This window comes from Pagrus major, chromosome 13 (assembly GCF_040436345.1).
Source record: "Pagrus major chromosome 13, Pma_NU_1.0".
NCBI classification, from domain to species: Eukaryota; Metazoa; Chordata; class Actinopteri; order Spariformes; family Sparidae; genus Pagrus; species Pagrus major.
In genome coordinates this window covers 12,530,877-12,557,978 of record NC_133227.1, presented here as the reverse complement: position 1 = coordinate 12,557,978, position 27,102 = coordinate 12,530,877, and the positions used below count along the sequence as shown (strand labels likewise).

Here is a 27,102-nt window from a genome sequence, read left to right as displayed (position 1 = left end):
CAAAATAAAAAAAAAATAAAAAAAAGATTCAATCGTACTCATATAATGTGTTCATATCAGCCCAGCCCATGCAGATCACACCACTGCCTGCAGTCAGGGCAGGTCTGGAGTATCGTACAGCCTCCAGTCTGTCACTGCTACAGTCAGTCAGCGCTGCTTCAGGCTGCTGACTACATCACTTCCCTCACTGTCACACTGACACAGTACCCACTGTGGATAAAGCTAAGAGTGGATATACGGAAACCACAACAGACAGGGCGTTAAAATATACAAGACAAGACAATAAACCTACCGGCAGCTGCTAGGACAAGCTTCTTTCTCTGTCATTGGCTTAGGACTCCCCTATAACGTTAGAGGCTGACGGTGCACAACCGAGTCCGAGGTCTGAGGGCCTCGGTGGTGAAATTTATCCTTTAAAAGACTAACTATCATCCTAATAAGTGAGGTAAGATGATTCTCCATTAGTTATTGTATTTGCATTGAATGTTTATGCGGCAGAAACGGACCAGACAGCACATGAGAGTATTGTTGTCTGACAAGTTAGCCTAGCTGGCTAGTAGCATGCTAAGAGTCGCTCTTAAAGCAGTGGGGTTAGTGAATGAGTGTTAGCCACTGCTAGTTAGCAATTAGCTACGCCTCGGTAGTGTTAGCTGTATAATACGATATTTCTCGTGCTTCAAAATGACACGCATCAAACATTTCGGAGTGCTACCCACGACATGGAGTAATAATTGGCTTGGGGGAAGCACATTTCCTTGTCAGCTTAAATTGCACGATGTGTAATTCCAGTTTTAGCTAGCTAACTAGCATTAGCGCCGCTAACGGGAGCGTTAGTTATTCGCGATAGCCAGCTTTTATCTTGTTTTGTTTGCAAGGTTATAGTGATAATAGCGACATTTATTTAATTTTATAGAAGCTGACTAACCAAAACTCGAGACATATTAACTGGCAAACACATTATTCATGAGCGCGTTAGTAAAACTATGAATGAATGTAATGCCACTATGTGACTACCGTTAACTCCATCAGCTGTACATAGCTTTGGATAGTTTGTAGAGTGTTTCTATAGTGTTTGCTAAACCCTTAAAGCAATGCATATGCTCATGCCCCATAGGATGCACTGACTAGAAGACTGTCCTCTTTATTTGCTGCACATGGCTTCAGATTCTGCCCTTTACATGGTCTGTTTTGCCTGTTCCCTGAAGGTTTGTTAGCAGAGAGATGGCAGACAGTGCAGGGCTACAGTTTGTCAGCCCCTATGCTTTTGAAGCCATGCAGAAGGTGGATGTGGTGCGCTTGGCTGCCCTGAGTGACCCAGAGCTGAGACTGCTGCTGCCCTGCCTGGTGAGGATGGCTCTGTGTGCTCCAGCTGATCAGAGCCAGTCCTGGGCTCAGGACAAGAAGCTTATCCTCCGCCTGCTCTCCGGTGTAGAGGCTGTCAACTCTATTGTAGCACTTCTGTCGGTGGACTTTCATGCCTTGGAGCAGGATGCACGGAAGGAGCAGCAGCTTAGGTATAGATGACTTACACATGGTAATATGATTGTTACAGCGTGGTAACCAAGTTCATTTTGGCAGTACACACAATGTGCCATCTCTTCTGTCAGGCATAAGGCAGGTGGCTCTAACGGAGAAAGCATCCTGGTGTCACAGCTGCAGCATGGCCTGACCCTGGAGTTTGAACACAGTGATCCCCTCAGGAGGCTCCGACTGACTCTCAGTGAACTGTTGGCCATCATGAACAAGGTACCCACATAATTCAATAAATCAAAGGATACTGACAACATGAATTAACCTAGCTGAAAAAGTACTTGCAAGTATTATTCTAACAACAACAAAATGCCACCATGACAAGAAAAGACAAGAGTATATGCTAAATTGAATAAAATGCATAGTTTTAATGTATAAAGGTTAATAATCGATTTTAAAGATGGTAGATAGTGTGCCATTCAGACCCACCCAGATAAATGATAGTGATAAAACCCTGCAGAAATCGGACTGATTTCAGTTGGCTAGTGGGCAGTTGTCTTTTGTAGGATATAGAGATGTGGAAGAGACATCTTTTGTGCTTGAATATAGACAGACAGAGCTGACTAAAGATAAAAAAATTAAAGCACGAATAACTTATTAATTAGTATTAAAGTACTGTAAGAATAAAAGTATCTTACTTGTGTAAATGGTTCTCTACTGAAGAAACAAGACTGCACAGTGGCTTTACTTTTTTGTCAAAAGTTAACTTGGCATCAGAAAGGATTCCCAAAAGTTGCTCTCACACTGACTGACAAATGACATATTTCTCTGTATTGCAACATCCTTCAGTACTTTCTTCTTCACATGATAGTATGCCTTGAATGATTGATCTGTACAGTCTGTTTCTCTTTTGGTTTCTTAGGTGGTAGACTCAAATGGAGAGTTCTTCTTAAAGTCCTCTGAACTCTTTGAAAGCCCTGTTTACTTGGAGGAGGTGGCTGATGTCCTCTGCATTTTACAAGCAGGTACCCAACTCCTTTCATCTTCTTAACAGTTTGCCTAGAGGAGCGGTGGAAGTGGGATGGTGTTGAATACGAAGGCTTTTGTACAGAGTGTGCTCATTGAAAGAATGAAGATTGTATTTTTAGGCCACATCGCGATACACAACATATATTTCAAATCACCACAAAAATGTTGGGACACAATATTTTTGACCATATACCTCAGTATTAATATTGCAACAATATTATAGGGATGACTATTTGTACTTTAACAAATGATTAACACAATGAAATCTTTGATGAATAATCATCAGTAATGTTGATATAAAGAATAAGTGGGTAAAAGCAAGCATTAGAACACGTACAACACATATGTCATATTATGATATAAAGATATCCAAAATCTAAGATGATATATAGTAACATATCACGATAATGATATAATATTGATATATTATGGAATATATCCATAATCCAGTATTTTCTCTTTATAGGAATGCAGCCTGAGAAAGTGCATCATGTCTTTTTGGATAAGGAATATGTACACTAAACTGCAACAAAAGCTTTTGAACAAAAGCTTAATTTATACTCATGCACATTTGAGTTATAGACACCTGCTCTGTCAGAAAAAAAAAGAACTGTTCAGCAAACATAAAAACGATTAAGAAATGCCATAATTTGCATCTACATGAATACATAAATAGACTGATAAATTAATTAAATTGAAATACCTTAAAAGACACATGTTGGTAAAATTCCAAATAAAGTAAGTACTGCACCGTATCAAATTGTTAATCCAAAATGAGCAATTCCAGGGACCCTTTGCTTAAATTGCAACAAAATTGACAGCTTGATTATAATGAGAGGAAAATTATATGAGCGCGCGTTAGCTGTGTATTAGGAAAAACTGTCTAACATCTCAGTACAGCCAGTTTGAGAATAATCCACTCAAGTGATATTATCCACTGCAGTTGACAAACTTGTCTAGAATGTGAGTTTATTTGTTCTTTTTTACAGAGTTGCCTTCCCTGCTGCCCATCATAGATGTGGCAGAGGCTTTGCTTCATGTCCGCAATGGAGACTGGTTTTTGTGTCTGTTGGTTGCCAACGTCCCTGACAGCTTCAGTGAAGGTAATTCATCGCATTACACTACACATGGTGTCAGCTGATAATGTGACACACAGTGCCTTGTTTGGTTAGTGAGTGCACCTGCTGTGGCAGAAAGGGTGTACTTAACATTACCTTAGAAGCTTTTTGTGATAACAGCATTGTAATTGAAGGCAGTTTGCTATTAAGTTGCCATCGCGTTTTCTTTCTGAGTTCAGGTGTTTCCTCTAATTCTTGCCATGCCACTGAGCCATGCCACTGAGTGTTTGTCTTTGATTGATGAACATTATTGTCTTGCTCTGGCTCACAGTGTGTGTGCTGTGTGTGCTTCGAGAGATGCATTATAAGAAAATGCCTGCTGTCTCCAGTGCCTCTTTATCATACAGAGGGTCAGGGCTAAGTCAGTAACTTTAGTGTGTGTTATAGCAGTCAACATCAAGGAGTCCTTTTGGCTCTGTTACAGGAAATTTCATTGTTTCATTGAATCGAAAGTGAAATGAATTGCTCTAAGGGTGATGTGTGGGGAAATTACCCTGTCTAGAAGCATCAAGGTCTGTCATGTTAAACAGAAGCTGGTCACCAGACCTAACTCCACTGGCTTGTTCAGGGTTATGAAATAATCCAGAACTGACATTGAAGGGAAAGAATATCATTTCAGTCCATGTCATAATCTCAGTCAACCATAAACAGTTTGCCTTTTAAACTGTCAGCTGTGGATAAGTACAAGAGAAATGAGATAAAGCTGTGGAAATGCTGTCTTCTGATGGCTATTAAATCTTATTTACAGGCAAATAAATGAGTCGTGATTCTGCAGTTTATGGAGGAATATGAGTTGGCCATGAAATTGGAGAAATGATACAGACAGTTTTACTGTCTGTCAGTGACATAAAGACAACCAGGAGACTTAAGTCAAGGATTACATTATTGAATTAACATATAACATTAAAATGTGTTATTATTATTATTTTTTTTTACAGTATTTCCCTTACTTAGTCGGAAAATCAAATTTAGTGAGCATATTGCTAATAGGCGGTAGATCGACTGAGTCAAAGCATACGATTTCAGAAAATGACATGATGTTTTTTAAGTGTGTTTTATGCAGCTTGTTTACTTGCATATGTCCTGCTTTCTTGCAGTTTGTAGAGGTTTGATCAAGAATGGAGAGCGTCAGGATGAGGAGAGTGTGGGTGGTCGACGCAGGACTGAAGCCCTCAGGCAGCTATGTCAGATGAACCCCTCACAGGCCCTTAACATCAGAGCTATGGTGGTAAGTCACTATTAATATAATCACAGGACTCCAAACAAACACCAGAATCCCAAAGTTTATCTTTTTCAAATATGAGAATCCATCACAGCTGCTATGTTCTGCTGGAGATGCATTTATGCTGAATTATTCTGTTATCCTGTTTTTTGCACATAAATTATGGATGTGTAAGTAATTTTAATACTTGTTTATCTCATCAGTTTGTGTGACATGCTTTCATGTCAAAATGTTACAGGATGGGTTTGCCAATAATTTGTTGAAACATGGTTGCATGTTTTAAAATGGCTAAAGAGTTTTTAAATACCACACCTAATAGCTTTGAAACAACTATAATCCATGTTTTTATAATAACAATCTGTCAAATGACAATGCGAAAAAATACCAAATATTCTCTGGTTCTGCTTCTAAATTGTGAGGATTTGATATTTTTATTTTTTTTTATTGAATATATTTCCTTTTGAACTATTATTAGTACAATTTAAGACTTCTCGTTGGACTGAAGGAAATTAAGAGGGGCATTTGTTACAATTTTTTTGACATTTTATAGACCAAACAGCTAATCAATTAACCAAGAAATTAAAGCTTGAATCTGCAGATTGAATGATAATGAAAATGATCGTTACTAAGCGCTCACAGAAATTTTTTCTTAATTCCTGATTAAATAGGCTATTGAGAGGCTATGTTTTTTCAGGAACATTTTATTCTCTGGTTATTTCACACCAACACTTCATAAAGGTTAGAAACCCAGAAGATCTTTGTCTTTACTGATTTATGTTGCGATACACTTGGTGATACTATCCCTGAAGGGAGAAATTTGTCTTCTTGCTTCTCCCCTGCTCTCAAGAAGGTTACAGCACAAGGTCAGTTATCGACCGAGGCCCCGGGAGGTAGAAGAAATTCATAACCTCACTGAAGGATGCATCAGCAGGACTCATACTCATACAAGAACTGTCCTGAGATCAGTCAAAAGAGCATCTAACATGCAGCAACAAATGACAAGGGATGCTAAAGAATGACCTATAGTAGAGCTGAAATGATTAGTCGATCAACAAAAAATTAATCAGCAGCTCTTTTGATAATTGATAAATCGTTAGTCCCTTTTTAAGCAAAAAAAATTGGGTTTTTGACTGTTGGTCAAATGTCAGACAAAATGAGATGTTTACATCGCAATGGGCTTTCAAATAATTGAAACATGATGTACTTGTTTATGTGTGATCTATATTCAGCAATTAACGTACAAGTTGATTGTAGAATGAAATACATAGACCCCACCAATTTTCAATGGGAGTGTCTATTTATTTTTAGCAAAAACTTATGGCATCGGAATAATTTATAATATAATCTAATTTAATGTGTTTAATCTGTGTATTCCCAGGTGGAGGAGTGCCACCTACCTGGTCTGGGTGTGGCTCTGACTCTGGATTATAAACCAGATACAGCAGATGAGGCAGTCAGTCCCCTCGTCTCTTATGTCAGTGGGCTACTCCTGGGTACCAATAGCAAAGTCCGTACGTGGTTCAGCATGTTCATTCGCAATGGACAACAGGTGAGGAGCCTTATTCTGGATTTCATTTAATGCTACTTAATTTGCTACACAGTCACAAAAGTTAACTGTGTGAGGTGACAAGACAAGATGTGTTGTAGTTGTGGTGTACTCATGGCACACGATACAAGACTTTCACCATGTTAAAGTCTACTGGATGAAATTTTACTAGGTTAAGTTAAACTAGGTCACGCTTACATTAATTATTATTATCTTTGATTAGATATTCATAATAAGATGTTAACATGTTTACTGTCTAACAACTAAATGCCGAACCCAAATCCAAACTTAATTTTAATGTCTTAGCCTTCAGTTATTTGAGGTAGTGAGGACTGGCCAACATGTCCTCATTCTCTGCATTGTTGACAATTGTGTTTATCAATTAATTGTTTATTGTTTTTCATTTATCATCCTGAAATGCCAAACATTCACTAGTTGGAGCCCTAATGTAGACACTTGGATAGAAGTGCAGCAGTGGACTCATGCCTTTCCCTCGCTCTGTCTTTGTATTGCCAGCGTAAGAGAGAAAGCAGCTCGGTGCTGTGGCAGATGCGCAGACAGCTGCTGCTGGAGCTGGTCGCCATTTTGCCGCGGTCACGCAGCACCCACGTGCCCAATGACGGTGATATGGATGAGGGGGGCGGCTCAGGGTACTCTGGCCTCAGAGAGGAGTATGTGGTGAAGGCCAGCGCTCTGCTCCGACTGTACTGTGCCCTCATGGGCATCGCAGGCCTCAGGTAAGTCAAAGAGGCAGCAACCTCCCTGTTATTTGATACTTGAGTGATCTTGATTTTGATGTTTATGTGGTTGTTTTTAGTTAAATTAGTTATTTAAGTGTTTGGCCTGTTTTTATTAACTCTGAATGCGTTTGATACAGTTTATATTTTAAAAATGTTCCACAGTGTGTGAATTTGTTTAAAATATTAGAATAAAATGTTAAAAGCTAATGTATTAAAGATAAATGTGATCCTTCTACACCTTCTACAGGCCTACAGATGAAGAGGCAGAGCAGCTCTTGCAGTTGATGACCAGCAGGCCCCCTGCCACTCCTGCTGGTGTTCGCTTTGTTTCACTGTCCTTCTGCAAGCTGCTGGCCTTCCCTACATTGGTTAGGTACAGAAAGCTAGTCTTATTACCTCCTACTTTTAGAAGTCTTTGTTTTATTCACCAAGCACAAATAGGTTGGATCACAAACCCTATTCAATTAATAGAGGTCTTGAGTGTTGATTTTCTGCCAGTGTATGCTGCCTGCCAGAAGTCTGCTTTGCATCTCTTGGCATTTAATATTGTCCTTTGTCATACTGAGTGTGAGCATTATCCTCTGTGTGTGTGTCCAGCACTCCAGAGCAGGAACAGCTGATGGTCATGTGGCTCAGCTGGATGATCAAAGAGGAGGAATACTTTGAAAGGTAAGGAGAATCTCTTTAATAATGAGGCATTATTGAACAGGTATTGTTCTGTGGATAAACTGTGGTACTTAGTTTGCATGTCCAAATGATAAGTGAGTAAAGTTGTAAATTACAAAAAAGGTCTTTATTTTTTGCAATTAAGTTCATCCAATTTTGCTTGAATGACACATTTTTTTCTATGTGATTTAAAATACTTTTAACTACTACTTTTTACTATTTTTAAGTTAAATTTGATAAATTCATGTCTGAATTCATACTCAAATATGTGTTTGCTTTGTAATTATTTGTTCTTTGTTGCAATCGAAAGTAATAAACTCAGTAGGTTTGGTTATTTTGTATTTATGTTAAAATTAAGTTCATATGGCCCGTCTTAACAACAAAATGCAGCAGTGCATATAAATCTGTGTTTGTATGTGACTGTAGTCCATAAAGCATAAATCATCAGTCTCAAGTGACTTTAGGGGTGACTGAAGGGACACACGCTGATGAAGAAGGTGTGTGTGTGAGAGCATGGATGTGTGTGGGTTGATGCAACTAGCGTAATGAGTTTATTAAAATGTCTGTTCTGGGAGAGAGCGACAGGTCCAAGAATCTTTTCTCACTTGCCTTGCATGCATATGTGTGTCCTCCTCTTTCCAGTGCTGCAGGCGTATCTGCTTCTTTTGGAGAGATGCTATTACTGGTTGCCATGTATTTCCATAGCAACCAGCTCAGCTCCATTATTGAGTTGGTGTGCTCTACTTTGGGGATGAAGGTAAGGTGGTAGGTGGGAAGGAGACAGTGATCAATACATTAGTCTGGCTGACCAGCTACTGGCCCCACTCCACTACAGCAGGGGCACATATAAGACTATATCACTGATGAAACACTTGCAGCATACACATATCTACTAAGACACTCTATACCCTGTGGCCAATTTGCTGTTTTATTACTTATTAAGTGCACTATTGTATCCTGCCTGTGTGCTAAGTAGTTTTCCTGTCTCAGTGTATTTTCCACTAAGATGTGTAATGTAATTGGATTTAGAGCCTGTTTGTTTCCACCCCTAGGGCAATCCTCTCAATTCAGAGTTGTGCCTGCCATGTAGAATTTTCTTATGAAATATGAAAAGAGGGAATTACAAAATACCAGCACTGTTGCCTGCGGGTTGTTTTCACTCACAGTATACCTTCCATTGTTGACATTCTTTATCTGTTTTTTTTGTGCCAATGTTCAACTTTGTACAGATTGCCATCAAGCCCAGCTCTCTAAGCAAGATGAAGACTATCTTCACACAGGAGATCTTCACAGAACAGGTACATACATTACAGTCCATCTTGCACATTGTCTACATGTAAATTCCAGTGTTCAATGATTTGTAGGCCCTTATTCTCATCAGCACTCATTTATTTTCCCATCAAAAGATGCTGTAAACTTGGGAATGTTGTTTTAAATAATTTAATAATAATTTAATAATAAATGATACTTAATAATTTATTAAAGCGACTACAAGGAACTTTTAAGTGTTTATGAAACAGTTTCGTGATTCCTCTGATGATTATAAATGCAGGGCTTAAAGTATTCCAGCACGGTGCTGGATTTCCGACCAACTAGTGCTAGCCAATCAGAGGCAGAGTAGGGCGGGTCTTGCGAAGAAACGTGAGTGTGGTGTGGTAGCCCTGCAACTCGACTCAAAGCAAAGGAAGCAAAGTTAATTGAACCTGGCTAAGATACAGCCTTATGTTGGAGAGGAGTTAAGAACAAATGGCGCTGGGCATGGATAGAGGAAAATGGTGGAGATGAGAAGCCGTTCAACATTTGCCACAGATTGATGGAGCTGGGTACTTGCTTCTGCAGCGTGTGCTCGAAGAAGCTACTGTACAGCAGCAGCAGGAAGAAAGTGCTTGCTCATCATGAATTAGATGCCAATCACAAAGCTTTGGTCCGTGCAGTGTCATACGAGTACATTACTCGAAAAAGATGGCTACAGCTGCCAGTGCGCCTTTAGTGACGGATGTGTGCATGTTCATAGCAGGAGGAAATTTGTCAACTTGTCACTCTAAAGTTATAATGGGGATCTTAATAAAATCAAATAATAAAATCAAAATAGCAGTATTGTTTACAGCTGCCATTCACATGCATACTGCAATGTACTTACTTCTATAGAGAAGTAAATTGTGCAAAGCACGTACTGTAAACAATACTGCTTACAGTAGTAATTGCATTATACTGTGCAATTCTTCGACTTCAGACACATTTCTGTTGTATCACTTTATGTATATCATCATATGGCCCACACGTACATTTGTGTATGTGCTTGATGTATGAAGCTGTGAGTCATGTTTGCCAATACGTACCTATTTTGCTAATGGTAATTGGCAATCAAGAAGCCTCACATTTATTTGAGTAGAATAACAAATAGGAGCCCTTAGTGAAGCAGCCAGAAAGTAAGAAATCACATTCAGCCAAAGTTGTGCACGTTCACACTATAAAGTGATGTTAAACAATACAGTACATGTAGGAGTTGTTTGTCTATTTTCCAGTGGTGCTGTTTGGATAACTTGTTTATTTTTTTCCTCGGGTGTAGGTGGTTACAGCCCATGCTGTGAGGGTTGCAGTGACTAACAACCTAAGTGCTAACATCACAGGATTCCTTCCCATTCACTGTATCTACCAGCTGCTTCGGAGCCGAGCCTTCACCAAGCACAAAGTGTCCATCAAGGTAGGAGATGTGCACTACATGGCTCAAAATGATGATTATCTGCAAAGTCTGTATAAAAAAATTTATTTGCCCTCTGGTGCTGTGTACATCTATCAGGATTGGATCTATCGCCAACTTTGTGAGACAACCACCCCCATCCACACTCAACTGATTCCCCTAATTGACGCCTACATTAACTCCATCCTCACTCCAGCATCCAAGGCCAACCCAGAGGCCACAAACCAGCCCATCACTGAGCAGGAGATCCTCAACGTCTTTCAGAGCTCTGCAGGGGTGAGTCAGCCAAAGGGTTTTTAAGGGACTGCAGAAACCTAAACCTGCTCCATAAACAGTTGATGTTGTTTTGTGATGTGTTCATAATTTTACATATCCTTTTTTGATGATATCTGCATCAGTATGTGTGAGTATTTGAAGGCACCACTTTTCTCTTAAGTTGCCAGAAGTAATTGAGTTACTTACTCGGTCCCTTTAATGGCACTTTAATATCACAACTTCTCTTTCAGTCTCTCTTGAAACCCCTGATTTACTTTACATAGTTAATGTTATAACAGGGTTAATTATTGGAATTAGTACAGCTTTATTGTACTGTACATTGTACTTTTTTCATCAATATCCCCCAATTGTTTCTGAGCTTAAGATGAAATATGTCTTTGTTGCTATTGGATTCAGGAGTTATGATGTACATTTGACTGCATTACTACAAGACATTATGAGAAAAGAGTTGTGGCACCATAAACATGTTGTTTAAGTCGGTGTAAATTGTGGTGTTTAAACTGAAATTATGAGCACTTCATTATCATTCTTTACCATTATTCAGTATCTGTCTTTATTTGCTGATAATGCAGAGCCCTACTGTGCTGCCTGTCCCTGACCTGTAACTGTTGTTTTGCTTCTCTTTTTTGTGATTGGTTAGCAAGGGGAGGGCAGTCGAGGAGGACGACAGCGCTACTCCATCACCACCCAACTCCTTATCCTCTACTACATCCTGTCTTACGAGGAAAACCTGTTGGCGAGCACCAAACAACTGGGTATGTACCAGACAATAACTGCATCCCATATAACACTGCACTTTGCCAGACTTCCCGCTGTGCTGTTGGCTCACTTCCCTTTCTATTTCTTATTTTCTCTTCTTCTGCCTGTCTAAAGTGTGTCCGTTGTCATCGCCTCCACTGAAGGAGGCATTGTGTTTGAGATGGAGGGAATTTGTCAGGCAGTGAGAGGAGAAAGGCAGCTTTTGTCCTCTGTGAAGTTGTTGGAGATGCTCTCACTCTGGATGTGCAGTCATTCATCCTTTTCTCTCTCGGCACTGAATGTTGGCCGCTTCATAGAGAATAAATGGAGGTCTGACAAAGAGCCAAGTACAATGGCTGCGGGAGCTGAGCTAACTAGGACAGCTGTAGGTTAGATTGAGCATTAGCAGTTAGCCTAGTCAGTGTTTATTCTCTCCCATGACGAGCTCTGCTCTTGCCCTTCATTAGGCCAGATTTATGTGAGAGTTTATGCCCATCTCTTTAATTGCTGTGTTTACCCAAGTGCTCCCGCAGCCTTCAAGGAAGGAGTAATGAAGCCCATCAGCAGTGGTAATGAACCCACGTCAATGAAAAATCACCTCCGCTCCTCTAACGCGTCGGCACAGTGGCTCTGGTGTCCTTACACTGCCAAATAAAACACTTGTCCTTTTCTTGCTTTATGTGCTCACCTTCTCTGTTTCCTGTCTCATAGTTTCTTTGCCTCACTCTACCTTTTCTCTCTCTTTTTTTAAGCCTTGATGCAGAGGAAGCCAAAGTCCTATTCCGCAGCCTTGATGGACCAGATCCCCATTAAGTACCTGGTTACTCAGGCTCAGGGACTGCAACAGGAGCTAGGAGGTGAGACATGGACTTCTACTCTGCCAGAAAAGCTTCTGATCTGTTTGTCCTGGATTTGTTTGTTTTGGGGAAAACACAAACAAAAAGGAAATTAAAAAATACATATAGTATATCAAATTGTATGTAGTTAGATGGGAGCGTATGAAGGTGCACAGGTTCAGGAATGGAAGTAAATTGATTATGATTAATTACTGAGTTGTGGAGAACGGATAGGATAAAATAAGTGTATACTTCTCCCTACTCCTTTTTGGGCATGTCAATGCTTGTTAATGAAATATACTTTGTAACATGTTTTCATTTTATTATGCTTATTTGTTGAACTAATTCAACTTTTTGTTTTATTTTGTTTTAGTGTGTCCAGAATAAATTTGCATTCATTCATTCATTCATTCAAAAAAGCTCAAAAACACAAAGGTCTTGTAGGTAATAACCTTACAAATAATCTATGTTCTTTCCCTGTACCCAGGTCTGCACTCTGCCCTGCTGAGGCTGCTGGCCACCAACTACCCCCACCTGTGCCTAGTGGAGGACTGGGTGTGTGAGGAGGAGGTGACTGGTACCCTGCCCCTTCTGAGGAGGATGATGCTCCCCAGCAACACCTGCAGATACACCCAGAGCCAGCTCCACCAAGGTGAGGAGGGCGGGCATACAAAATGAGCTATATAGGGTTGAGATAGACGGTTGAATGAAGAGCTCCCATGTCTTTCTGCTAAAATTACCAGATTTTTTTAAATGTGAGAGATATTACCAAAGTCCTTTTAACAATAAGTTCAACATATTCCCCTTAAGGTGAATGTAAACAAAATGACAGTACATAGGTTGATTAGATAGAATCAAAGGTTAAACTGACAATGATAGGATTAAAGAGCAAAATGTAAAAGTAGCAAAAGTAAATTCAGAAAGATCTCAATAGGGAATAAAACAGTACCAGTGATACTAACCTAGGAGCCATGGTTGTGTAGATGAGAGAGTAGTGTTACCAGTATTGAGTTGAACAGGGAAGAGGGCCTAATATTGTATAATACATTTACAGGTAGAAGCTGTTATCCAGCTGAAATCTTATTTCAATGGTTAATCCTCCAGGGTTTAGCGGATTATGCTGTAATTGGCTTTTCTTTGAGAGGGATCCTCGACAAAATATAAAAGTGTTACAGATAATCAGTTTCACACACCATTGTGCAGGTTAATGTACAGTATATATACCTTGACAAATTGATATTTTATGTATTTATGCAAATAGGTACAACTGTGTTGTTTTAAGGCATCCAGGGATTGTTTTTATGAACCCTCTGCATCACAGCCTTCTTTAGGATAATGCTGACAGGAAAGACAATGAATGGATTAATTCTGATTAGGAAAGTATGGTAAGAATAGAAAAATAGCTCCTATGCCTCCCAGGGCTTGGTGGTAGGAGGTGAAAAGGGATTTCAGATGAGTTAAAACAACAGACAGAAGCAGTAGTGTGGAACCTGAACTTTCAAGTAAATCTACAGCAATTCATTTATTAGTTGATCTATAGAAAATGTATCGCCAACCAGTTTGATAATCAATTAATCATTTAAATCATTTTTCAAGCAACTGTGTTAAACGTTTGCTGGTTCCAGCTTCTTAAATGAAAATAAAAAATTGACAATGAAAGTAATCGTTAGTTGCAGCCCTACTTTCAGTAGATGACCTACTCAGTTTGTTTTAATTTCTGTAGTTTTGACACTTAACTTTGATCCCACTTTTTGTGGATTAAGGTTAAAGGATGATATCACTACAGTACTAGTATCTTCTCACCACCATTAAGTCTAAGCAGATGTGTTTATCTAATGCTCTGTAAGTTTTTGGTTCCTATTAATTTTTTTTGTGGCTCAATTCAGTTAGGGGATTAAGACATGTAGACTTTGATGATTAATTCAGTTTGCCCCCATACCCACATCCCAGCCTTCCAGAAGTTACCATCTAGCAGCCCAAGGCTGATGCGGATCCTGGAGCATTTAACACTGCTCTCACCCGGAGACCTGATCCCTTATGCAGAGGCCCTCACAGCCAGCATGGCTCTCCTGCTGGAGCCCGCTGTGCCTCGCCGAATACTGCAGACCCTCAACAAGCTCTGGATGGGCCTCAACACTGTGATGCCCCGCAGGTACATGCTTTGGACACAATTAGATCTTTTGGACAAAGGATAGAAAATTGTGCTGTGGCAGCCTTTAGTGAGAATACCACAGAATATCACATGGGAATAATACATCATGGTAAATGGAATATCCAGTTTGTTTACATTATGCAAGTTAAAATTTCATATGGAACCAGGTAATTGATATGCCCAACGGATATGTTTCTGCCTTAGAGCGTTATTAGTATGCCTTGAATTAATGACATCACTTGGGTATTGGGGCTCAAAATCAATCACGAGTCCAAATAAGCATCTTGTCTTCACTAATTAGAATTTGGCTGCCTTTGCTCAACTTATTAAGAAAAGAGTAAATAAAAAAATTGAAAAACATTGAGGCCCAAATGTTAGTGTAAATATAAATCCACAGATTACATATTATTTCCCTTTTGGCTGCTCGTTACATTTATATTTGTATGTCTTTTCGGTAAAAGGTTAACAGTAGTACTTGACTCGGTGTCGTCTCTCCCAAGGCTGTGTAAAGTTGCAGTGAGACCCAGTAAATGGATTAAAGGAAGACCTGTGGAACAAGAGTTGTTGCCCTTAACCCCAGGCTGCTTGCTCAGTGATTATTGTGCGACTAGATCAGAGGTATTGAGCCAGGCAACTGTGTCTGCCTGTGTGAACTCTCTGGACAGAAGAGGGTGACCCTCACTCTGCCCCAGGGCCCACAGGACTGCAGTTACCAAAGCTCTGAGCAGACATCCTATCGATCCAACAGGGGTCTGTAACAAGAAGCTCAGGGCAGGAAAACTGAGGGGAGGCACCATGAGGGAGATGTAAGGGATTGTACCCCCTCCCTCTTCTCTTCCTTACTCCCTCTCATAGTATTGAATGTTGCAGAGGGCTAGACAAGAGGCTCTGGTGAACCTAGGAGGAGGGCAGCAGTGCCAAATTTCACACAGATCCACTGATTGATGCTGGTGCACAAGCTGCAGGAAGACTTGGAGCTCAAAGAATACCCTGCTGTGTAAAGTTTAGCACTGGTCTGATAAGAGAGATTGAGGGTGAACAGGCTCATTTGTAAGTAAATTAATTATTTAAGCCATTAAACCGTCTTGTGTCGTCTTTTAGAAGCTTTGGAGTATTTTTCTTTTAAAATACAATAGATTTGTAACCACACATCTCCGCTCTATCATGGCCAAGACTGAGAGGCCGAGAAGGAGTATCTTCTCCCAGGCCATTAGGGCCATAAATACTTAAAGAAGCATCCAGCACTGCTTTTGTAATTCAGATCTCTTCGCAGCCAAACCCCTCTACATTGCAAATTGTCCACATGGCAGATGTACACACTGCAAATTGGGTGCACGCTGCAATTGTTCACAAGATAATTATTTCTTATGTATTGTATGTTTTTTTGTTTTTTTTACGCGATCGTTATGTGTACATAAAGTATATGTGATATTCTAGTTTGTCCCTGTATATAGCTTTATATTTTTTTATTGCATCGATATTCTGTAACTTTTCTCTATTTGTAGTTTTCTGTATATTTTTCTTTTACGTTTGCTGTTTGCAAGGTTTATGGAGTTGGTGCAATCTCATTTTGCTGCTGTTGTACAATTATGGATGTGACTAATGTCTTGAATTTTGAAATCTATTTTGGAAACAAAATGTGGACAGTTCATGATTAGTTCATTGCATGTAATTCACCTGGATAAGCAATTTTTGTCGTGCAATTCCAGCTTTACAAAAAACTTCCAAAATGTCTTTTCATATGCTATCATGCTATCTCAATTTCAAGTGAAATGATTTGAGTTATGACGCTGGAAAAGCTGAGAAAAAAGAATGTAACCTTCCTAGTTAGGTATTTCCTCAACCTCATAATAATTCATGTGATATGAATGAAAGTTAAACCTAATGTGTCTGTGTTGCAGGTTGTGGGTGATGACGGTAAACGCCTTGCAGCCTTCAGCTAAGCTGCTCAGGCAGCAGAAGTACACTCAGAACGACCTCATGGTGGATCCTCTCATTGTGCTGCGTTGTGATCAAAGGGTGTACAGGTAACTATAGCACATCTTGTAAAGGGACACATAGAGCACATGGATACAGATGTGTTGATGTCACATTGTGTGTCTGTGTACATAGACCTGTTCACACGTGTGTTGGTTCACGCCGTATGGACCCACACAATTGGCTGCATTGATTTTCACACTATACAAGAATGGTGTAAGATGTTTGGGATACCTTCAAAGCAATTGTTAAAACACTGTTAATGCAGTTTTTATTTTTTACTGTTCAGGATCAACAAATGATTTTAAGATGTATGTTAACATCAATAATATTGATTATCCTCTATCTGAACACAAAAAACGAAGTGTTTCTTAATTTAAAAATATATTCTGTAACATTTATGTAGGGCTGCACCTAACTATTATTTTTTTATCCATGAATCTATTGATTATTTTTTCGATGAATCTATTATTTTTTATTACTTGTATTTACCCAAAATAACGCTTCAAAATTTGTCATTTATATTTCAATATTGTATTCAATAATCGTCAATCGTCAACAAACAAATATGACGAAGTATGCACTGCAGGGCATTATTCCCCTAACAGAAAATAGTCCGGTTTTAAATGGTAATCTGTGTAATCCTAATATATATTACGTCGGGGTGGGGACAAAGAGGAAATAATAGAACTTACATTGAAAACGCAGGTTTTCCCGTTCATTTTAAGCTGGCGATCAGGAGGGCACGTTATTTAGCATGGATTAATACTACAGAGGGAGCGCAACAGACATTTCTTTGTGTAGCGTTAAGTTTCACTTTCACTTCGGTCTGGTCTCGTCCCCCAGTTTAAAACATAGTAATGATCTGCCTCATCCTGGTTGTTTACTGTTATTTTTAATCCGTCGATGAGGACAAACGATCACTAGTAGGACCAGCATGCCAGTAGCAGAAAACATAGCAGCTTCGTCTTTTGGCAAACTGATCAGCAGGGGTTCCCAACACGTCACACACACGGACCATGGAGTGACTCCCACACCGTTGAACCAACCTGCGGTGTTTCGCTGCACCGCCAAGATCCTTTTTTTAATTTGGTTTGTTTTGGCAGATGTCCTTATAAAAATCATGTTTCCGCTATTAATGAAGCTTATCAAGGCAGCTCTGATTCCACTGTGCTAGAACCTACCCCTCTGAATTCCTTTTGATTTTTTTGTCCAGAACCTCGGTTTTGTGGATGTGCACCCGACTATCCTTGTCAAATTGCAACAGATGACCTCACCAAAGCAAACAGAATTACAGGTTTAACTGTTTGTTTGTTTATGCTAGATGCCCCCCTTTGATGGACATTGTCCTTCACATGCTGAATGGCTACCTGCTGGCCTCAAAAGCCTACCTACACTCCCACCTGAAGGAGACGGCTGACTTTGATCGGCAGAGCCAGACAGTCTCAAACCTAGGTGTGCCCGGGCAGCCAGATACACCTGAGGTCACCAGGGAGGAGCTGAAGAACGCCCTTCTATCAGCACAAGTATTTAAACGTCTAACTGGCACATTCACACATACATTGTCTCTCTTACATACTCTCACTTTATTACAGAAGAAGAAATAACACCTATAAACTTCTATTTAACCTCAGGACAGCGCAGCAGTCCAAATTCTCCTAGAGGTGTGTCTGCCAACCTCTGAAGAGCAGCAGCTAGGGGCCAACACGGAAAGCCTGCTGAGAAGCATTAGGGGCCCCTTGCCAGGGAAATCAAAACAGGGAAGCCTAGGGCCGAGTGCCAGGGGGAGTGTGGAGGACACCGAGCCAGAAGGAGGCCTCCTCAGTGACTTGAGGGAGGTGCAGTGTCTCATCTGTTGTCTGCTGCATCAGATGTTCATCGCTGACCCCAACATTGCCAAGTTGGTCCACTTTCAGGTAACACGATGGGAAAAGATGAAGTGGGCTGTACTCTTTATATGTTGTTTAACTGTGACAATGGGAAAGCAGGAAGCTTTACTGAGTCAGAAGCCATACAAAAAGGGAGAGAGTTACAACAGGGCTGAAGGTAAGACCAACAGGGGCATGTGTTGTTCTTGACCCTTTAGTGTTAATCACACTTTTTTAAATACCTACTTCTTAATGAAGTTCCTCCATGATGAGATTTTCTTGTCTCCTGTCAAATGTTGACATTAGAAAGTAATGTTATCATGCAGATATGCTCTCTGTGAGTAGTTGAGTGGATAGTGCCATATTGCTGAAAAGACCTTCGAGTCAGTTTTTCAAGAAGAGCCAAGTCATGTTGACCCCATTAGTCACCACATTCTGCCCATGGCTATAGTGGTAAGTGACTACAGCACTCCCAGAAGTAGCAGACAGCCATATGGTGGACTTCATCAAACCAGTCCCCCCTCTGTCACACTAATCCACCCTTGTCCACACTGCCAAGCAGAAGCTGCTGTGTGCATTCACAGCTACACATATTTTATATAAAAAAGTACTTTTATGTTTAAACGAATACTTGATTTAATTGACTGTGAATTCCTTATTTCTCCCTTATCTTTCTTGGTTTTATCATAAGATTTATATTTCCTGTTCTCTCCCCCTTTGCTCCTCTTTCTCTGTCAGGGTTACCCTCAAGCTCTGCTGCCTCTAACTGTGGCAGGCATCCCCTCCATCCATATCTGTCTGGACTTCATCCCAGAGCTTCTGGCCCAGCCCCAGTTGGAAAAGCAGGTGAGGCCTCCCAACCTCCCCTCTCCTCTCTTCTCTTTTTCCTGGCTTTAAATCCCAGACTTGCCCTGGTCTTGAGCCAGAGCCTCTCATACACTGTCTTGTTTTTTTAAATCAGTTGTGAATGTGTGTCTCCACAGATCTTTGCAATCCAGTTGCTGTCATACTTGTGTACCCAGTATGCCCTACCTAAGTCTCTCAGTGTGGCCAGGTTGGCCATCAGTGTCATGGGCACCCTCCTCACAGGTCAGTGAATTGTTTCCTTGTCTTGTCATCTTGTACATTGATGCTTTTGGTTGTAGTCCTCTTTACTTTCCTACCTCCTTTTATCTACTGTTGTGTCTCCATCATTGAATTTGCTCTCAGCAGACTCACTGTATACTGTAAATCACAATGCAGTCTGTATGCATTATATCAGCTATTCTCAAACACTATATGTTGATATTTTTTATCCCAATATTTGACTGCCACCATCTGGCCGTTTGCTGTCAGTGCAGCATTCTCTCTCCATTACATAAGTGTACAGTGTGTACCAGCCTCTTAGCCACTGTATTTATTGTTTACGCAGCTCTTGTGTGTACTGTAAGTGTGCATGTGTTTTGTTTTTAAGTGCTGACTCGTGCCAAGCGTTTCTCCTTCTTCATGCCCATCCTGCCATGCCTGGTGGCATTCTGCCAAGCCTTCCCTCCACTCTATGATGATGTGGCAGCTCTGCTAGTACAAGTGGGCCAAGTTTGTGCATCAGACGTTGCCACCAAAGCCAGGGACATTGACCCTCTCATTGCCCGTAAGTATTTTTAGTCACTTGTGTGCCATTGTAACAATTTATTAAATGGTATTGTCAAGATTTGTATCCTTTGGGTTACACTTTTTATCAATACATGATTTGGAACAGTTATTTTTCGTTGTTGAGTGTGACCACCAGTGTAGAAGCACTATATGTAGTATATGTCATTGATGTTATCAAGAGGGAACCTCCTTACACAAATGTTTAAGTACATTTCTCTTCCAAAAATATTAACAGAGACATTGGTGTCCCAGAACCGCCTCTATTTATATCTGATGTCTGCACAGATCAGTAAGCTATTTGCACTTAGACTGGCAGTTGCTGTCCTGAAGACCTTATTCATATTGGACACTAATATATCAACCAACATGATACATTATTTGATATTAGTTGTCACCTACACACGGGCTTAGATGTGGTTCACAAAACTTAACAGAGGAGGACATCTGCAGATAGCAATGTCCTGATATTTGAAAAAAAAAACTCCACTCTGACTTACTTAAAAACTGAGTCTTAATCCAATATTTAAATTTTACTACATAATGTAGCTGCACATTTCACCCAAAGTAGGCCTGCATTAGATCTAATAGAGCTATTCCAACTTGGACCAATATTTTTGACAGTTGAATAGATCTGAATTAAGAAAATGCGTCCTTCAAAGATTTCCTTTAATCTTTGGAAAAGACGTGATCTTTCACCGGATTTCTACTCTACCAATAGTGCCAGTAGGTTACCATCTCGCTGGCAGCAACACAGGCAACAGATTAACCCTTGCCTCTGCAATGTTGGACATGGTTTGTAGTTTTTGGCTGGCTGAGTGTGCCAACTTTCATCCCATATAAAAAAAGCCTTGATTGGCCTTAAGTACTGATCTTGCAAATTGACTTGGGCAACTCTAACTGTAGGTAATAAGTATATTGCATGTAGTTTTTGAAAGGTAACATCCATATACTCAGAACCTCTATATGGTGACACCACATGGACAGAAAAAGTTGCGTTGTGCATATGTGCCGTGTTTTTTATATGTGAATATGCTTTATGATGATGAATATATGTAGAGATATGTACATACCGGTAAATGGCAAACAAATCTGTTGTGTAGAACAGTCAGAACCATAACAATGCAATAGAGACAGATGATTTAGAGTAAAGTTAGAGCGATCTATCAATGTTTAAGTAATAACATGAATAAGGGTTAGGGTTACTATTTTGTTTTTTCTGCCTCAGGCCTGCAGTATCTGAAGGAGAAGCCTCAGGGGGCTGTGGCTCCAGGAGGAGGTTCTTCCAAGCTAACTTTACCCCAGAGGACAGCAGAGGAACTGGGTGGAACTGATCCTGATGTGCAGCTCTGCTACTGTGTGGAGGCCACCTTCATGGACATCATCAGCTCCACCCTTCATGGACTATAGAGCAGATACACATGTATTGAAGAAGATAAGGAGGGACTGGACTTATACCAACAACTCTAAACACTGCCTCTGAAAGACATTCACACTCCTGAGAGGGCTACTGTCAACACACATCCATTAATCTTGAACAAATGGACTCAGACTGATGTCACCTTCAAGGGCTTTCAGACAATGTAAGGTTGTGGGTTACTCTCGTTCTCTGCACATGATGGGACGTGTGTTGTGTATCCATTCTAGTATCTTCAGTCTGGACTTGAGTCAAGCACTGAAGAATTAATTCTCTACCAGACTCATTTTTGACACCTGATTTGCAATTTATTTAGAAAATATATGTAATGTACTCTGTCAGAATTTGTAGAAAGTCAAACACATTAAACGCTAAATGGGTCCATTTTCTTGACCTCTGTAGGCATATTTTTCTAAGCTGCAAGTGTTGTGATCTTTTTCTCTGCAACAGAAAAAGGAAAATGTTGCCTTTGAAATAATATGTAGAGCTTTTTTACTGTATTTGTTTGTAATAAAACAAAGAAAACCTTTCACTGAAGAGGTGTATTTGTGACAAAACATTTTGTTTTATGAGTTTGTGTTATGTAGGCTACATCTGCCAGTCAGTCTGAACGAGCTGCTTTAACAATCATTTATTTATAATGCCCAGAGTTTTCTCACTGTCGCCCTCTTGCGATCTTTGCATTTTTTCGATGTTTGAGAGAATTTCGGTGCTAGCTAAATGTCACGGCTAACAAGACCGCGTTATTCGACAGGAGGCTGACAGAAGAGAAGAGTGGCGTCGCTTGTGACCATTAGCTGGTGTAGCTTAAGTATGAGGGACTGCAGTTGACAAATGAAAAGCTTTTGAAAATGTATCCCGACTTGCCGAGGCTAACGTGTCTTTGAAGAGATACCCGACATACGGACACGCAGGAGACGAAGGTGAAAGCTCCGGAGTGCCAGTGTCAGGTGAGAGGACAGCAGCAGGGCCTCTATTTATCAAAATTGTAAAAGTGGAATTTGACTTAACTGAATGATAAACTTTCACCCCTACTTTACAAACAACTTTCTATTTTGACTGAGGAATTAGAGATCCCCAGAGGTGTCTGAAGTGTATGGCTTCAGTGCAGAAACGGAGAGCTCGGTCCTCTGGTACAAAAACTACGACATATCACTCGACGTGAAAACAATGTCCTCCGTTAAGTTACATGTATGGTTTAAGAATGGAGAGGTTTTGATATTTGATATCTGTTGTCAAGTCCAAACTCTGAAGTCCTAACTGTACACGTCGACTCACTCACACTCACGGCATACTGGTGATCTTAATAAAGCGGAGCCATGTTTAATGTTATTAGTAACACCTGTGCTTCTGCTGCTGTAGGCCCCATGTCAAGTCAAAATGTCTGCTGTGAAAAAGCCCTATTATGTATCCCCGTTATTATCTTTCAGAATCAGAAATTCGTTCCCTCTGTATTTTGAAAAACATACAAAACCTCTTTTATTTCATCCATGTGTATATTTATTTAAACACATTATTGTTAATTTCATGTGCCAGTTGCTACTGAGGATTTCACGCAGAGTAAATTAAAGATATATAAGGCCTGTGCTTTTGCATAATGACGTATTACCGAGAAAACACGACTTCCATGATGGATAAATCCTTGTAAGTTTTATTTTCCAATGCAAAGTTATAAATGCTGTTTCAAATATTCTCCCCATCGAGCAGTAAGAAAATGCTGGTTGAGAAATAACCTACTTAATTTATTTGTTGTCTAACAGTATGCAAATCTAAGTATATTGATTCTAAAACTATAGGAATGATCCAGGTAAATACTGGGTTGCAAAAATTTACAAATTCACAGGAAAAAAAAAATAGAAATCATAACTTAAGTGTCTAAAGTTTCTGCTAAAGTGTATGACGTGCTCAGTTTTTCTTATAGCAGTAGTTCATTTCAGTGGAGGTGGACCATGTGGCTAAGGGAAGCTGGGCCAAGCTGGTGTACCAGTTTATGAAAGATGGCACAAAGTGCAACCAATTAGGCTAAGTGAAGTTAGTCATTATGGCTTTCCTTGACGGTTTTGTCTGTAGATGGCAGCCCGTTCTCTATGCTCACTTGCATTTGGAAGATCGTTAGAGTTTGTTGGAAAATAGAGCTACATTAGCAAATATCATTTTACAGTCTGCTGCCTATTTTGAATAAAACTACTCCACTGGGGAATTTCTGATGCTGCACATTTAAATCCAGTGGACTATCCTGAGTGCTTCCTCTGGTTATATCATACTTAAAGTGTTTACAGGTCTTGGGGGGAGCGCTGCTGCAAAATGGTATTATAAAGCCTTTTGAGGCTCAGGGAAAGCTGCATGTACTCTGATGAATTGCCCCCAGTAATGTCACTTAATGGCTTATTTGCCAACCAGTACATTCCAGATGTGTTCGCAGCAGAACGAGTGTCAAGATAAGATCTGCACAATATATCGTTTCAGCATTGACATCGCAGTATGTGCTATTAGCAATAGCCACATCGCAGAATGTGCATGGCAAGTGAGGCTAATTGAATCAAACAACTTTTTCGCTGCTTGAACAAAAGGAAAGCTTGACCGTTCTTATTTTCCATGACTCATCTACAAGAGATGTCTGTCTAATATTACATACTTTCATGTGATTCAAGGGTTCATTGATACATGGCAGATTTTTGCTTTTCGGTGACATGCAGGCTCTGAATGCGCAGCACTCCACCAATCATTCATAATCAGTTTTGTTTGATAAAATGCACCCCCCTACAGAAACACCCCATGCTCCTAGAATGATTAATTCTTTCCAAATAGAGCTATTCAAGTTATCTGGGGGAAATTCTTGTATAAGATGCTTACATTATTGCACCATCATTCTGTTGCAATTGTTTTCTCGCATGTAAACTTACCCCTGACTATATCTCATAAATGTAGCTTCTTCTAAAATGGGTAATGCTGTACTTTGTGTGCTTGTTAAAGGTCTTGGAGGAGTGATCATCAGAGGAATTCTTATTATAGGAGTTATGAGTAATTCTCCTACACAACTCTTAATCTGCATATTCCATTAAATAATTGTAGCTTGTTTGAATACATTTTCTACAATTCTTTTGTTTACATACTCGTTATGGTCTCAGTTGGGTCACCTGAAATCTATTGGTGGCTTCTGAAGTCTGTTAAATACTATTGACTTCATCTTTTATTGCCCATATCTGCTATAACTCAAAAAGACTGTGAACAGACAGTTACAGAGCCGAGTTGAAGTGACTGCCACTAACTTCCAGCCCTTATTACTTCACATGAATCCATATTATTGCAGCTGTGCTATCATATCCTAATAGATATATACCTTTAATTCACCAGAGGGCAGTCTTGCTACGCTAAAAACAACAGATTCCTCCTGTCAGACTGAACCCATGATTTAAATAAACCTTTAAGAGCAGCCGTGAAGAACTGAGTATAGTTTTCAAGGTTTGCACAACTTATTCTGAAATATAAAACTTTCAGCGTTATTTAAGTGGCAGTGTAAAATAGCTTATGATTTTGTGAATTAAAAATTATTTCTTACATTAAAATGTGCCTCTTTACACAGAAAATGCCTCTATACACAGTACTTTACTACTGTATAAGCATCAAGAATGATCATTTACATAAGAAAGAATTGCTGATGTGGTGAAATACATGACAGGGGAAGATATACATTTAAGCAAAATCCTAAAAGCGTAATGTATAAAATACAATTTGGTAGAAAATAAACACTATGTTTTTTTATCTTTTATGTGGAGAGGTTCAATTGACTTGCACAACCCCTCTCGGGTTTATGGAGGCATTTATGAAGCACTGTGCAGCAGTTTGTTGTGCTGCTGCAGTTTCCCAATGCTGTGAGAGATGCCTGAAGCAAGTGAGGGTGAAATCACAGAGTAGTTTTGTTTTCACTGGCTTTGCCATTGTGCTTCTAACACCTAGCACCCAAAATACTAGGAAAGTGAAAATACTTGCAAACTGCAGATAAGGGGTGCTGAAGGGGAGATAGGAGGAAATAAGAGATGTATTGATTATCTGTTCATTATGAAGGCAGGACAAAGGAAAACTCTAGGTAACAGTCATGATCTCTCTCTCATTTGCACACATTTATAAATACCTGATGATGACATTCATTTTGTAATTAGACACAAGCTCTCATGCTGCAAAGCCCGTTAACAAGTTGATGATATTCCAGTAGATAAACAGACCAACTTTCAAGTAGCTGAGCAGAACAAGTTGACAAAGGACTTGACAGATTTTTAAAACAAAGAGTTAAGTGGATCACAGCTTACAAGGAGGCTTTCCTGCTCCTGATTGTCATATTACAATAAGATATCATGTCAGCACATTGGCAATAGCTCTTCTGTAGCTGTTTACACCATCACAGAGTCAAATTAGAGGCGTTATCTTTGATACATTTTTTCGAAGAAGTGTAAAAGATAAAAACTTTGTACTGCCAATCTGACATTATTCTACAGGGATATAAAGTATGTCTATTGTGATCAAAAGGTGACTTAATATTCGTTTAAAATCAAATTATGTTGGTGTTGTTCATTATGGAAAACAAGTTTATATTATTTGATGGCTCATTGTAGCTAGACCTTTATTTGTTAAGAACTCTGTTAAGACACGTTATTCTGCTGAATCTCCTGTTTACAATGTAGTCTTTTTCTTTCTCAGGCTTGCATGTTAGCCAAGGATGTGCAAGCACCAACCTTATTGAAAACGCTTTTACAACAATGCCTCTACCGCTTAAGGAATCTTGCCAAGAACGCCAGAGGGAAAAACCTAAATGGTGTTCTTAATACACTTAGCTAGGTATACACTACCTCCAGCATTTTCAATTCACATCACAGGTCTATTTGCTTCTGTTTACTTGCTAGTAATAAAAGACGAGCCCTTAAGAGGCAGCAGAAAATCCCACTTCAGCTTGTTACGAGAGTCATTGAGGTTAGCAGGCCCTGTTGGCCTCAGCGGCTCTTTGAGAACAAGGCACTTCAGGTATAATACAGTAAAACACCCACATGCTGCTGTGACTACTGCTAAGCTATCCACAAGGACAATGTTTGTCTCTGTAGTGCTCTCTGGATATTTGACTTTTTAAACCTGCTGTTTGACTTTGGAAGTAAGGTCCCTCAAACAGTACAGTATTTTTACAATACTGTGACAAAAGGACCAGGGGGAAATCTGAATAATCCAGTTAATTTCATATAGCATAACTTTATTAATCTGATTCTCTCTGTGCCAATGTTGGTTAAGTGAACTGTTTTACTTACAGATAAATGCCTTTATGTTTTCCACTTCTATTAGCCATGCTGTCATTGTAGCTCATGGATGGTAATGTCTGTCAGGTGTTAAGGTTGTTTGCAGACTGAAATATCTCAACAACTATCGGATGGATTGCCTGAAATTTTGTACAGACATTCATGGTTCCCAGCAGATGAATGCCTCTGACTTTGGTGATACATGGACGTTTCCTCTAGATCCACTATGAGGATGACATTTGTGGTTTTAAGTGAAATGTCTCCACAACTATTGGATGAATTTCTTTGAAATTTGGTGCACATATTCGTGCCACCACTCGTTGGTGAATTGTAATAACTCTGGTGACAATCTGACTTTTCATCTAGCCCCACCTCAGATCAACCTTTTAATTTTATGCTAATAATACATTTTTATGACAAAATACAAAAATGAATGAC

At 39.7% G+C, this 27,102-nt stretch overlaps 1 protein-coding gene across 1 annotated transcript; it reads left to right on the top strand.

The window, feature by feature from the left end:
• Positions 1-136: 136 nt before the first annotated feature.
• Positions 137-21,917, top strand: ints2 (integrator complex subunit 2). The gene is made up of 25 exons (XM_073480170.1): positions 137-445; positions 1,206-1,514; positions 1,608-1,746; positions 2,393-2,495; positions 3,489-3,602; positions 4,715-4,845; positions 6,218-6,388; positions 6,902-7,122; positions 7,373-7,498; positions 7,723-7,794; positions 8,434-8,548; positions 9,021-9,089; positions 10,361-10,495; positions 10,592-10,768; positions 11,409-11,523; positions 12,259-12,363; positions 12,830-12,994; positions 14,293-14,494; positions 16,396-16,521; positions 17,796-17,997; positions 18,106-18,387; positions 19,078-19,185; positions 19,323-19,428; positions 19,793-19,969; positions 21,197-21,917. The coding sequence occupies exons 2-25, from the start codon at positions 1,222-1,224 to the stop codon at positions 21,376-21,378; spliced, it is 3,636 nt and encodes a 1,211-aa protein (XP_073336271.1). The 5' UTR covers positions 137-445; positions 1,206-1,221; the 3' UTR covers positions 21,379-21,917.
• The last annotated feature ends 5,185 nt before the right edge of the window (positions 21,918-27,102 follow it).

What these genes read in the sequence shown, in the direction of transcription:
- ints2 (XM_073480170.1), top strand. Translation starts at nt 1,222, where the DNA reads ATGGCAGACAGTGCAGGGCTACAGTTTGTCAGCCCCTATGCTTTTGAA. An exon ending in TGTGATCAAAGGGTGTACAG is followed by an intron (nt 16,522 to 17,795) that starts GTAACTATAGCA and finishes TGTTTATGCTAG; the next exon opens with ATGCCCCCCTTTGATGGACA. An exon ending in CATGGGCACCCTCCTCACAG is followed by an intron (nt 19,429 to 19,792) that starts GTCAGTGAATTG and finishes TTTGTTTTTAAG; the next exon opens with TGCTGACTCGTGCCAAGCGT.